Source organism: Chelonia mydas, chromosome 2, assembly GCF_015237465.2.
Source record: "Chelonia mydas isolate rCheMyd1 chromosome 2, rCheMyd1.pri.v2, whole genome shotgun sequence".
Lineage (NCBI taxonomy): Eukaryota > Metazoa > Chordata > Testudines > Cheloniidae > Chelonia > Chelonia mydas.
Genome location: NC_057850.1, coordinates 176,408,332 through 176,423,250, shown reverse-complemented (window position 1 = coordinate 176,423,250; position 14,919 = coordinate 176,408,332). Strand labels below are relative to the sequence as shown.

The window sequence follows — 14,919 nt, the reverse complement described above, 5'->3', positions numbered from 1 at the left end:
GTGGAGCTCAGAGAATCTTTGCTGCAAGATCTCATAAATGGTGGACAACATTGTTATGAATCACACCCATAAAACCATTTATTTCAGGTCAGTGTTCCCCCCCAGTACCTAAACAATGTTGAGTTACAGTAGAATTCCCAACCAATTCAGTTACTTCTAATCGTTATAACTGTATTCTATAACAATACATTCATTAGACTCATGTGGCTAGGATACTTAAAACAAAATGCTACTCAAACACTTCCGGATATGAAAAGCATGGAGTTAAAATTAGCTTTTAATCATAGAAAAAATGAACAACAAAGAAGGAAAATATAATCTTGTTGACATTTTTGTTTACCATCTTCTCAAGTTGAAGGACAGTGGGTCTGATTCTTCACTTCCTTGCATGTGTAGTTTAGTCAATTAGACCAGGTAGATATGAAACAGTAGATACAAAACACTGGCATTCTGATACACTAGTGTTCTACACTCACTATGCACCAGAGTGACAAGACATGGTGGCAAGGCAAGAAACAGGCACTGTGTTTTCATTGTTAGTCTTTTAAACTTTCACTTGCACTCTGATTTGTTTATTTCTGAATGGGGAAATTGGCTACAGAGATAATTTATCTTTCTGGAAGAATTCAAATCTAATAGCCCCACTCCAGGCAAAAAGTTCATAGACTGTGCAATGTCCAGATGGAACGGGGAGTCATATAAAGGTCTCAGAACAAACACTTACTACTAGGTAGACTTATTATCCTGAATGGTCCCATAGAAATCACAAGACTTGATTCATAGGCCCACTGTGGTCCCTTTGAATAACTCCACTAGTGCAAAAGGACCATAAACCCAATTTAAGTGGCTACTCAGGAAGTCTCCACCTGGTGTAGAGCACTACACCATGACTCCTCACAACCCCAGTCATAAAAGCTATCGCTGGGAGAAAGGAGCATAGCCAGAGTCTCTGCTTTCCTGATATTCCCAGCTGCCGGAACTTTGGGCCACCAATACCGGGCTGAAAATTACAGCAGCCTTGAACTTGCTCTAATTAACACTATGGCATGAACAGGACACTGACCAGCACCAGAATGATGACGCTATGAGGGTTGCATGAATGCCTGGAACCAAAGAACAGAGTTGTGGAAAAAGGGCATTTCCCCAACCCCACACAACTTATCTTCAATATTAGGCTCAAACCCTTCTCCAAGAAAAGCGACAATAAGTCTAATTGTAAACCATCATTAAGCAAACAGCCACACAGTAAGTCATCTCCTAGCTGGAAGACAGCAATTAGATGCATAGACAGATTAAAATGTACATAGCATGTCATTTTACACAGAGTTCCAGCTCAGCAGACTGCTTTCAGCCTGATATTGTTACTGTATTAGTGCCTAATCCTCAAAAGTACTGAGTTCCCACAATTCCTATTAACCCCAATAAAAGTTGTGGGAGCTCCGTATTTCCAAGGAATCACTGAGACTCTTTGAAAACCTGGTTCTAAATACCACGGCAGAATTCTCTTCCAATTAAAAGGAAGAAATACTAATGTTAAGCCCATTCCTCATAGTTTTTAGTTGGCATGCAATCGCTAAGAAATATTCACACTCTTCAGTACAGAAACTTACACATATTTGATCACTCAAGAATCCTTTGTGTACTAGTAATCTTAGGAAGCATGTTTGCAAAGTTATCACAAATGCATACGTCAAATCAGTGCACATTTGTGAAGCCACACAGATCCTTTTGAAATATACCTATCATATTTTATTATTTCTACATACTATAGTGTACAATAACATGAAAATGGTTAGTTGTTTTCCTTGGGTACCCATTTGTGCATAAATCTTGAGGAAAACATCTGTGAGATAACATGACTACTGCCTTAAACCCCAAGAAGTAGGAATTGTAAATCCAGGTCCTTTGATGCAAAATCTGGTTCCGTTTTCTCTAGCATAACTCGTAATAACAGACAAATAGCCAAAACAGAAATCTTGTTGGTTCTAAGTATGTATTAATAACATTAACCACACACACAAATGCTTTGTTGCCTAAGCTAGTGCTGTGTCCTTCCGAGGCCCAAAAGAGAACAGCACCATGGGAATGCTAGTCCCCCAAACTGCCACAGAGTGATGCGAAGTGATGCCAAATAACTATTTATTCATAAAGATACAAGGTGTTTAATAGGGCTTTATAATGGAATCTTGATGAAATTTTATTATGGAGAGGTGGTCGTCTCTCCATAGTTAAAGTAAAATAAAAATAATGCATAATATTTGTGTTGTAGTTTTCCTCTTCAAAGTGCTGTATGAACATTAACATACTGCTATATGAAAATATTTCCCTGCAGTGCATACTCTAACTTTAAATAGCTCTCCCAGAAAGTTTAGGTTTTAACAGTTCAAAAGGCATTACAACTCAAGACAGAGGCTTGGAAGACGAGAGAAGGAAGTTCTCACATCCAACAAAAAGTTTGCATCCGTCATTAGACAATGAAATTCTGCACTCAGTTACACCGATGTAAATCCAGAATAAAACTCCACTGACTTCACTAGTGCAAGAGAGCAGAATTTGAGTCAATTTCTAAAAGATATACATAAAGTGATGGTTTCTTCCACATAGATTATCCAAAATTCCCACTTGGATTACAAAGAAAAATAAAATCGGCATGGTGGCTTGTTTTATTTCGAGATATACAGGGATTTGCATAATGCAGCCCAGTGAGATGTAAAATTTTGAAAGAACAGCCTGTTCAGATTACGCAGCACACCTAACCTTTGCACAGCAAGCCTCACAAAGAAAAAAAAAAATCTGCAGACACCTGTAGCTTTGAGAAGGCTCACTTTTTCTCCCCTGCCAGCACAATGAACACCAAGCAGCAAACCCATTCCTTATGTAAACAACTGCACCAGGAACAAACATGGCCCTAGAAATTAAAACCTCTCCTGATGCACAAATCTAGAATTTTTTTCTTTTTATATATATAAAAAAAAGAGATTATATGTTTCTGCTTTAACTAGAAAATAGCACATGGTCATAAGTTTTTGAAAGCCTACTAGATGAGCAGAGAAATAATAAAAAACAAACCCCCAAGCTCCCAGTGCTTATGTTACTGGACTTGTCGGAAGAAAATGCATCAAGCAAGTTAGAAACATGTAATCCTAAAACACAGGCTTTCCTGAGATAAGGCTCCAAAACAAAAAGTTATGCAAATCTCTTAATTAAACTATTCCAAAAACACAGTAAAAGGGTTTAGAGCAGCTACTAGTCAAAGGCAAATTTCTTCGACAGAGGAAAATAAAGGAAACAGCTGGATACAAAGCAAAGCGAAAAAGTTACAGGACATCTATGCATTCCAAAAAGCATTGTTGGTAGATAAACGGTCTCCTCATACTGTGCCTAATATACAAAGAAAGCTAGAAGAAAAGGGAGGGAGGGAAATAAAACCAAGAATTAAAACAAAAAGCCTCACCAATTGTAAAGCTAAAGCCATCAATGCTGAAAGTGGCACTCCGGCATTTTTTAAATCCTTCTTTTCTACCGCTTGGCTCTGTCATGATCCTGTCAGTTTGTACTCCAGCAGCAGTAGTTCTCCCCTCGTGGAATCAGAGCTTCTGAGCTAGCAATTAGCTGTCCTTGTATCTCTGCCTGTAGCAGCACTCACACCCGACTTCACACATCTCCTAACGCAGAGCGCTGCATCCGAAAGACATGAACCCAGCAGTATTCTCCACCCCCTAAAACTGCTGCTGGCATGTTATCAACATGCCTACTCAGAGTTTAACAACTGGTTAGAGGATCTGGGACCCAAACTGAACAGGCAATTAGTGTAACACTCCTGAGTCAACAAGTCAATTGTCAAATTTCTGGGTAGGAGTTCAGTATACAATTAAAATAACCTGAAGTGTTAAATTTTGCTAGAATCTAAGCACTGGCACTCCTTGTATTCCATGTAGTATTGGATATATTTTGCTTTCCACAACCAACTCTCTGTACAATTTTTAATGAGTATGTACCCAAATACCTGGATGCTAATATCTAAACTGGTGACAGGTTTCAGAGTGGTAGCCGTGTTAGTCCGTATCAGCAAAAACAACAAGAAGTCCTTGTGGCACCTTAGAGACTAACAAATTTATTTGGGCATAAGCTTTCGTGGGCTAGAACCCACTTCATCGGATGCATGGAGCTTATGCCCAAATAAATCTGTTAGTCTCTAAGGTGCCACAAGGACTTCTTGTTGTTTTTGCTAATATGCTAAACTGTATTGTTAAATTTATCCACCTAAATTTGGGTTATTGCTGATTATGCACTATATATATCTTATGACTTTTAAAACAAAGTATTTGTGGATAATTTAAGCACTATACCCAGATGTACAGACACTCTTTTCTTAACCTGTGTATTATATAATTTTCTAACATTAGCTTTAAACTCCTGCCTTTATAACTCTCCTAGTTTATGGAGGCTTCAGATGTGCAGCAAATTATAGTGCTCAAATTCCAGCCCAGTGCTTGTGGGCAACACGAGTGTTTTAATCCCACTCAAGGTAACATGAAGACACATGCTTATAATGCACCACCAATGAACAGTTTCTTATAGTTGTATATCTCCGAAAACACATATATTGGCAGTAATTTAACCATTAGAGCAGATACAACTATGAGACAATACTAAAAGTAAATTATCAGTGACATTGAAGCACCCAGCAAAACCTCTGAAAAACTGAAAAGCCTGCAGGCTCTACCTTTCCTCAGCAGTTGCTACCACAAAAATAATACACTGCATTTAGCACTTTTGTCCAAGGATCTCTAAGCACTTTGACAATATTAACCGAGCTTTGCAATACACTGGTGAAATAAGTAAGCATTATTACCATTTGTCCATTTTTATGAATGGACAAACTGGAGCAGAGCAGTTAAGAAACCTATGATGTTTGCATAGCAGGTTAGTGGCAGACCAGGAAGGCTGATCCTTAGTCAGGGGGCGGGGCTATCAAGAAGGCCAGGGCTTTATAAAGCAGTGAGCAAGCAACCAGGGAGCTTTGCGACCAGGGACCGCTAACAGGGAGTTTTGAGAGGGAGTTGGAAAGGGGGCAAGGTACACTTGCCATTCTTTAAAACCTTTAAACTAAACTATAATCAAAACTTCTTGATTTAAAACAAAAACCCTATCATTACCTACGTAGCTGTAGGAGAGAATTCAGGCAGAAGCCCAGCAGCAGAGTGGGGACTGTCCTGTTTATTGCACATGGTGTAGTATGTAGGATTACCTGCCCTGTGGGCGGGTGGCATATGTGTGCATTCGGTACAAGGAGCTCCTGGCCTCAGAGACCATGTACGGGCTTTGGAGGCCAAGGTGGCGGAACTGGAGTAGCTAAGGGAGGCAGAGAGGTATGTTGATGAGGCTTTCCAGGACACTGTAGATTTGTCCCACCTCTCGTCAGACAGCTCCTGCGCTGTTAAGGAGGATGAAAGGCCCAGAGAAGGAAAGCAGTCAACGGGAGCAAAGGGAAACCTTCCCATAGTTGGGACCCTCCTTCCAGATGATGTTGGGGTATCCTCTCGCACTGAGGTTACCTCTCTGTGGGAGGGAACTCCAGTCATTAGGAAAAGGCAGGTGTTAGTAATGGGAGATTCAATCATTAGAAACATAGATAGCTGGGTTTGTGATGACCAGGAGAACTGTATGGTGACTTGCCTGCCTGGTGCGAAGGTTGCAGATCTCTCTCAAGGCATCTAGATAGACCAGTGGTTCCCAAACTTGTTCCACTGCTTGTGCAGGGAAAGCCCCTGGCGGTCCGCGCCAGTTTGTTTACCTGCCGCGTCTGTGGGTTCGGCCGATCGCGGCTCCCAGTGGCCGCGGTTCGCTGCTCCAGGCCAATGGGAGCTGCTGGAAGCGGCAGCCAGTACGTCCCTCGGCCCGCGCCACTTCCAGCAGCTCCCATTGGCCTGGAGCAGCAAACCGCGGCCACTGGGAGCCGCGATCGGCCGAACCTGCCACCACGGCAGGTAAACAAACTGGCGCGACCCGCCAGGGGCTTTCCCTGCACAAGCGGCAGAACAAGTTTGGGAACCACTGAGATAGACTTATGTGTAGTGCTGGGGAGGAGCCAGTGGTCATGGTACATGTAGGTACCAATGACATAGGGAAGGGTAGGAGAGACGTCCTGCAGGCCAAATTTAGGCTGCTAGGAAAGAGTGAAATCCAGGACCTCTAGGGTGGCATTCTCAGAAATGCTTCCAGTTCCACACGCAGGGCCAGATAGGCAGGCAGAGCTTCAGAGTCTCCATGCGTGGATGAGACGATGGTGTAGAGAGGAGGGGTTTAGATTTATTAGGAACTGGGGAAACTTTTGGTATAGGGGAAGCCTATGCAGGAAGGATGGGCTCCACCTAACCAAAGTGGATCCAGACTGCTGGCATTTAACATTAAAAAGGTTGCAGAGCAGTTTTTAAACTAAGAGATGGGGGAAAGCCAATTGCTGCAGAGGCACACGTGGATTGGACAGAGACTTCTCTTAGAGGAGAGTCTATTGATAGAGATTCTCTAGGTTTTAGGCAGGAGGAAGGGATGGAAGCGGATAAAGTATGGGCCAGATCAGACGAGAAACAGTCACAAAGAATCTGACACATCAGAAAAGGGCAGACAAATAAACAGTGACAAGTTTTTAAAGTGCTTGTACACAAATGCTAGAATTCTAAATAATAAGATGGGTGAACTAGCATGCCTCGTGTTAAAGGAGGATATTGATATAATAGGCATCACAGAAACCTGGTGGAGTGAGGACGATCAGTGGGACACAATTATTCCGGGGTACAAAATATATCGGAAGGACAGAACAGGTCGGGGGGGGGGGCACTATATGTGAAAGAAAATGTAGAATCAAAAGAAATAAAAATCTTAAATGAATCCACATGTTCCATAGAATCTCTATGGATAGTAATTCCATACTCTAATAAGAATATAACAGTAGGGATCTATTATCGACCACCTGACCAGGACAGTGATAGTGACGATGAAATGCTAAGGGAGATTACAGAGGCTATCAAAATAAAGAACTCAATAATAGTGGGGGATTTCAATTATCCCCATACTGACTGGGTACATGTCACCTCAGGATGAAATGCAGAGACAAAATTTCTCAATACTTTAAATGACTGCTTCTTGGAGCAGCTGGTACAGGAACCCACAAGGGGAGAGGCAACTCTCCATCTAGTCCTGCGTGGAGCGCAGGATCTGGTCCAAAAGGTAACTATAACAGGACTGTTTGGAAATAGTGACCATAATATAACAACATTTAACATTCCTGTGGTGGGAAGAACACCTCAACACTCTAGCATTTAATTTCAGAAAGGGAAACTATGCAAAAATGAGGAGGTTAGTTAAACAAAAATTAAAAGGTACAGTGACTAGAGTGAAATCCCTGCAAGTTGCATGGACACTTTTCAAAGACACCATAATAGAGGCTCAACTTAAATGTATACTCCAAATTATAAAACACAGTAAAAGAACTAAAAAAGAGCCACCGTAGCTTAACCACCATGTAAAAGAAGCAGTAAGAGATTGTCATAAATATAAAGGGAAGGGTAAACACCTTTAAAATCCCTCCTGGCCAGAGGAAAAGCCCTTTCACCTGTAAAGGGTTAAGAAGCTAGGATAACCTCACTGGCACCTGACCAAAATGACCAATGAGGAGACAAGATACTTTCAAAGCTGGAGGGGGGGAGAAACAAAGGGTCTTGGTCTGTCTGTGTGATGCTTTTGCAGGGGACAGAACAGGAATGGAGTCTTAGAACTTAGTAAGTAATCTAGCTAGATATGCGTTAGATTATGACTTCTTTAAATGGCTGAGAAAATAAGCTGTGCTGAATGGAATGGATATTCCTGTCTTTGTGTCTTTTTGTAACTTAAGGTTTTGCCTAGAGGGATTCTCTATGTTTTGAATCTAATTACCCTGTAAGGTATTTACCATGCTGATTTTACAGAGGTGATTCTTTTTACTTTTTCTTCTATTAAATTCTTCTTGTAAGAAACTGAATGCTTTTTTCATCGTTCTTAAGATCGAAGGGTTTGGATCTGTGGTCACCTCTGTAAATTGGTGAGGATTTTTATCAAACCTTCCCCAGGAAGGGGGGTGCAAGGTTTTGGTGAGGATTTTGGTGGGAAAGACGTTCCCAAACGACTCTTTCCCAATAATAAACCCGGTTAGACGTTTGGTGGTAGTGGCAGCGAAAGTCCAAGGGCAAAAGGTAAAATAGTTTGTACCTTGGGGAAGTTTTAACCTAAGCTGGTAAAAGTAAGCTTAGGAGGTTTTCATGCAGGTCCCCACATCTGTACCCTAGAGTTCAGAGTGAGGAAGGAACCTTGACAAAGATAAAAAGGCATCTTTTAAAAAGTGGAAGTCAAATCCTAGTGAGCTAAATAGAAAGGAGCATAAACACTGCCAAATTAAATGTAAAAATGTAATAAGAAAAGCGAAAAAGGAGTTTGAAGAACAGCTAGCCGAAAACTCAAAAGGTAATAACAAAATGTTTAAGTACATCAGAAGCAGAAAGCCTGCTAAACAACCAGTGGGGCCCCTGGACAATCGAGATACAAAAGGAGCACTTAAAGACGATAAAGTCATTGCGGAGAAACTAAATGAATTCTTTGCTTCAGTCTTCACGACTGAGGATGTTAGGGAGATTCCCAACCTGAGCCATCTTTTGTAGGAATTGTCTGAGGAAATTGTCACAGATTGAAGTGTCACTAGAGGAGGTTTTGGAATTAATTGAGAAACTTAACAGTAACAAGTCACCGGGACCAGATGGCATTCACCCAAGAGTTCTGAAAGAACTCAAAAGTGAAATTGTGGAACTATGGGTTGTAACCTGTCCTTTAAATCAGCTACTGTACCCAATGACTGGAAGATAGCTAAAGTAAAGCCAATATTTAAGAAGGGCTCTAGAGGTGATCCTGGCAATTACAGACCGGTAAATCTAACGTCAGTACCGGGCAAATTAGTTGAAACAATAGTAAAGAATAAAATCATCAGACACATAGAAGAACACAAATTGTTGCATAAAAGTCAACATGGCTTCTGTAAAGGGAGATCATGTCTTACTAATCTATTTGAGTTCTTTGAGGGGGGTCAACAAACATGTGGACAACGGAATCCAGTGGACATAGTGTACTTAAATTTCCAGAAAGCCTTTGACAAGGTCCCTCACCAAAGGCTCTTAACGTAAATTAAGTTGTCATGGGATAAGAGGGAAGATCTTTTCATGGATTGAGAACTGGTTAAAAGACAGGGAACAAAGGTTAGGAATAAATGGTAAATTTTCAGAATGGAGAGGGGTAACTAGTGGTGTTCCCCAAGGGTCAGTCCTAGGACCAATCCTATTCAACCTATTCATAAATGATCTGGAGAAAGGGGTAAACAGTGAGGTGGCAAAGTTTGCAGAAGATACTAAACTGAGTGCGACCCCCCCTTATACATTAAAAACACTTTTTTATATATTTAACTTCATTATAAATGCTGGAGGCAAAGCCGGGTTTGGAATGGAGGCTGACAGCTCGCGACCCCCCATGGAATAACCTCATGACCCCCTGAGGTGTCCCGACCCCCAGTTTGAGAACCCCTGTTCTAAACTGTTGAGTAGTGTTGATATATGCTCTTAAAACAGTTTCTGTGGCTGCAATTCAGTGTTGTGTGAAGTGCTCCCTGTATAGAGTTTGTGAATCACTTTGCATGAAAAGCATTGTGTGTATGTAAAATATTTATTATTAGTGCTATAAACAGCACATTGTATCCAGGGCAACATTTAACCTGTGAACACAAAAAAAGCAATTACTTACACACCTCCACCCCGCCCTTTACTTTTTTTTGAGGGAGGAAGGGGTTGTATATATATTTATGAAGTATATTAAAATTAAAAATAATCTCACATCAAACCTTTGATCCATTCAATATATCATCCTGCATCAGTAGCCAGTACCAGCTGCTTCAGAGGAAGTTGTAAAAAATCCCATAACAGACAATCAGGCAATACTTTTGTCTTAGCCCCAGGCAATTAGTTTATGTCCTAAAGTCTGAGGTTTTATATCCATTATATATTTTTGTCCTAGCTACAATAACAGATCGTTTGTTCATAGTAATAGTAAGGTCTAATCCTTTTCTGAATCCAACTAAGTTTTTTGCCTTAATAATATCTTGTGAGTGAGTCCCATAAGTTCATAATTTGTTGTGTATAAAGATATTTCCTTTTTACAGTACAATTGTGTTGCCTAATTTTCATTGGAGGTCCCCTGCTTCTTGTATTGTGGGAAATGGAAAAATCAGAACTCAGGTGAAAACTTGGCACCACTGGAGTCAATGGCAAAACTCACACCAACTTCATAGGGCCAAGATTCATCCTCCCACTTTTTCTTCTCTATACTATTAATACATTTTATATACCTCTATTGTATCAATACTTAACATATTCATGTCTTATAATAGCAATAATGCGTGTGGTCCTTACCACATAGCAGGTTAAATCTATAGTAACACTATGGAAGTTAGTGGTGTTACAATGGGAGGTACAATTGAACAATGAGGTTAGAATCAAGCCCAATGAGTTTATGCCTCCATTTGTACCAGTGTCCATTCTTTTTGGGTGCCTGCAACACCCGGAGTCTGATTTTCAGTGGCACCTAGAATCCACAACTCATTTGATTTCAGTGATACCTCTGGGTGCTCAGCAGGGCTGTAAATCCAGCTCAAAGTAGCCATAACTGGAGACTCGAAACTGAGGCACCCAAAATTTACAGATACTTTTAAAAATGTAAATCTTAATGTCAGGAATGGCTAAATTCAGTCCGTCATTAACAGCTGGGAAATATGTTTCTTCATGTACAGTACCAGCCTTGTACCCTCTCAGCGCCCACTGATCTAAAGGGCAATTGAAAACATTCAGCACCTCAAAAGAACGTTCAGCACTTTGCAGGACTGAGCCCTGGAAGTTGTTATCCTGTTTCATCTGAAAAACTGGAACTTGAAATCCCTGTAAATGTTGGATGTGTTTAATTTTCAAGAAGTAAAATGTGGTCACGTGCCTTATATGTGATACAGAAATGGTGATATTCTTGACTGAAAGCTTCTATGGTTTTATTGTTCCCAGAAGTACTCCCATCTGGATGCTATCTGAACATTGTCACTGTCAGGAATATTCATTAGATTTTAATTATTTTTGGTCAGGACAGAGAGAAAGCCATAGGAGTTTAATGCTCAGCTGTTTTGTTGCTTTTCACTTGTTACAAACCTCACCATTTTCTCCTTTACCAAATGAAAATGAATGGCGTATCCTCCAAAGCACTGAAATGTTCTTTGCTTAGGCTATTTTATATTTTCCACTGTGTGTAGTCATTTTATGCAATTTAAAATGACATCATACCACAGAAAAAATGCAAATGTACATGCCAAATTCTGGGCACATGAAAAAAACTGATTAAATTAATAATGGTCTGGATTTAATCTGAGCCATTTCATGCAGGTCCATATCTAAATGGAGACTTGTTATGGATCAGAAACAAACTGACTCCAGGTTGTCTGTAAAGAGTCATATAGTGAGCTCGTGGTCCAAATGCACTCAGGTGCAAGCAGTTCCATCGCTAACTTCACCAAACTGTGGTGTAAGATATACTTCCAATATCAGTTGTCACCAAGTGGGCATAAGTGACAAAGAAATATCTTTCACTGATGTCGGCATTCAGGGAGGTTGCAAAATTAGTGTCACTAGAAATAAGATGGTGGAAAAAGAGGTTGCAGCAGGAAATACAAACATGACAGCGTAAGCTGAAGCACATCCCTGTGTGAGTATAAACACACACACACACACAGAGTAACTTATACCTGAACCATGCCTAATATATCTGAGGCCAATAGCAGCTCTGGCATAAGCAAGTGCAATTCCCATTTATTTAAATGGGAGTTCTGCTGCTTATGCCAGAGCTGAATGAAGTCACCACAGAACACCAAATTGGTGTAAGCTACTCTCATTAGGCCAGCTTCTGCTCTCACTTACAATGGTAAAACAAAGTCACACGTAAGTCCAGTGAAGTCAATGGAGTTAAACCAGTGTAGATATGGGAGGACAGTTAGGCTGATTTTGCACTGGCACTGAACACCCAGGCCATGATTTTCCTCTCCATTTTACCAGTGTTCCACCTGTGTAGTTCAACTGAAGTCACTGGTTTCACACTTAAAAAAAAGGTGTAACACAGTAGAAAATCTGATTGCAAATCAGTGCAAATTACATTATTTTGCTGCTTACACCTAATAGGCCAAATTCTGCCACATGACACCAGTGTGAATCCAGAGTAGCTCTACTGACTTCTGTAGACTACTCCAAATTTACATTGGTGTCATGGACAGCAGAATTTTGTCCAACATGCAACTAAGACTAGGTTTACACTATGTTGCAGTGTGGACTACAGGGATGTGAGCTGCAGAATGGACCAAAGTGTTGTACTCTAACTTCTCCTTGTGCACTCTGCTGGTGCAACCTAACAGGTACCTAGTTCACTTAAACCTAGTCTTCCGGATGAGGTTAACATGAACTAGGTACCTTTTAGGTTGTGTAAGCAGCATCCACAAGGGGAAGTTAGAGCGCAACATTTTAATGCCTTCTGCAGGTCACATACCCGTGGTCAACAACGTGGCACACTGTAAACAAGTCCAAAGACAATTTAGACAGTCAGTCAGTCCTGTAAACCATAATTAATGTCACCGCTGAATTTAGTCTAGTTCTTTTCCATTACCTCTCTTCATAAGTCAAGAGTGTGGCGGTCAAGAATAACAATGACCAGTTAGCTCACGTATACAAATTATGGCATCCTGATTGGCTGCTCAGCAGTCACTAATCTTCTCTGAAGTCATTCTGCAGCTCGTCAAATCATAAAAAGGAAATATGTGCTTTCTGAGTCACTCATCACATCATTTGCATTTCTTGCTGGATTTTCATCTTCTCTCCTCTCCCCTTCCCATTTAGAATGATAGCTTTGAAATATTTTATGCTAAAGAATTTCAAGAGCATGCTGAAGAGGTATTCAGTATTTGTGACGAATATATGTGGAGTGTATGCTGTTATGTTCCTAGTGGGGAAGATCTGTAGCTGGTGTAAATCAATGGATTGAGCTCCAATCAGCTGGACTGAGCTTGACTTCAATCGAGTTACTCTGGATTTACACTGCAGTAAATGAGATCAGCCTGGCCTTACCTCTCCAGCCAGGAGGTAGGAACAAAGCTGCCTTTGGGGCATTGTTTAAATGGTTCCCCACTGTCAGCAGATGGTACTGTAAATACTGACCTCCACACAACCCTATCCGCATCACATCAGATGAGGAGCCCAGCATTCAGGCTCCACTGGGCCTTTTGATTAACTAACTAAGTTTTGCTGCGGAGTAACACAAAGCTAACCATCCTCCTCTAGCAGCTGAGGCATGGCTGTTATCTCTGTGTTCCCAGACCCCCCCTTACTTCTGGCTATCCTGTGCCCCTCATCCCTACTCAGATCACAAGCATACAGGACTTCATGACAGCGGTATTCCTTGAATTGCCAAAGAAAAAATCCGTCATATAACAAAGCCACACAATAAAAAGGCACATATCCTACCAGATCACATTAGCAAACAAGGCAAAGTGCCTTCAAAATGTTAGAGCCACCCAAGTAATGTGGTCATTCATCAGCCTGCAGATATTTCAAATCACTCCCTTTCCAAATCAGCTGCCAGTCCTTAAATCATACCAGCATGAGCAAGTAAAACAGACAGCCAGTTCCAACTTTTATTATCAGGAGTCCAAAAATAGACAGCTCAGGCCACATTCAACTCCTGAACCCAGGCGTTTTGGCCAGGCCAAAATGTCCTTGTTGCTAAATTGAATGTGGCCTATAATCTATTTGCAGTACTGGCTGTTTTCCTTATTGATATGATCAAGATTTAAAGAGTGGAAATTAGCAAAAGTTGCTGGAGAATGTACACACTTTTATTTTCATGACAAATAGAGGTAAATTAGATAATTATATATGCACACATTCTTGCTAGAAGACTGCTAAACAGCAGTACTTTATTTCTTAGAATTCAGAAAACTAACACATTCGAACTCAAAAACAGAGAGATGCAAAGCAAGCTGCTCCCTACGGCGGAAAGGGACAACTCATCCCACCATTTTCTAGGCTGGTTTCTTCCATCCTGAATTACTCGGACTCATACTTCACTACAGAGCACCCTAGCCACCAAGCAGGACCAGGAATGCCCTGCTCATCAAGTGGTAGCTTGCAATTCCAACATAGTCCTCAGTATACACCCATACAAACATCACATTTTTCTTAGAATGTCAAAAAAACCAAAATTATGACACAATCACTTTATGATATGCCCTGAGCAAGGGGTAGTGTACACTTGTGATACCCCAGGAGTAGTCCAGGAAACAGGTTGTCATTCAGTCACAATCTGCTTCTTGATCTCCCTGCTGCTCCAGGGAAAAAGAAAACGCCACTAGGCTTATACTCAGCACAGTGTAGCATCAGATTTGATCAAATCAGTTTGATCACCCTTTTATCAAATTCATAATTAGTTACAAAAAGATACTCATAATATTTATTCATTTTCAATTAGAAACACCAATATGGCCTCTTTGGTTTAGCTAAAGTGGGCTAAAAAATTCCATTGGAAATTGGAGTTTCAATGGTAACAACAACCTTTTTCATGGAAAAATTTCATTGCATCATTTTTTGACCATTTTTCTTTTTAATTTCTTTGAAAAGTGACAAATCTGACTTTAAAAAAAGTCATTTGACATGGTGAAGAAAAACAAAACTACTCCACTTAAAATAAGACAGTTTTCTCCCCCTTTTTCCACTGGGGGGGAATAAAAGAAGGGGGAGTAATAAAAGAGAGAAAAGGTGATAAAACAAA

General features: G+C 40.6%; 1 protein-coding gene across 4 annotated transcripts in view; it reads right to left on the bottom strand.

Annotated features, from left to right (window-relative positions):
• PDE1C (phosphodiesterase 1C) overlaps window positions 1-14,919 on the bottom strand; it is a 500,442-nt gene that overhangs the window by 412,319 nt on the left and 73,204 nt on the right. Inside the window, exon 1 of one of the 4 annotated variants that reach the window (XM_043540643.1) lies at window positions 3,455-3,676. The exons of the other annotated variants lie outside the window; for them this stretch is intronic. Coding sequence (XP_043396578.1) covers window positions 3,455-3,539 — 85 coding nt within the window. The 5' untranslated portion in view covers window positions 3,540-3,676. Of the gene's footprint in view, window positions 1-3,454; window positions 3,677-14,919 lie in introns of those variants that run through there. 4 annotated transcript variants of the gene reach the window in all.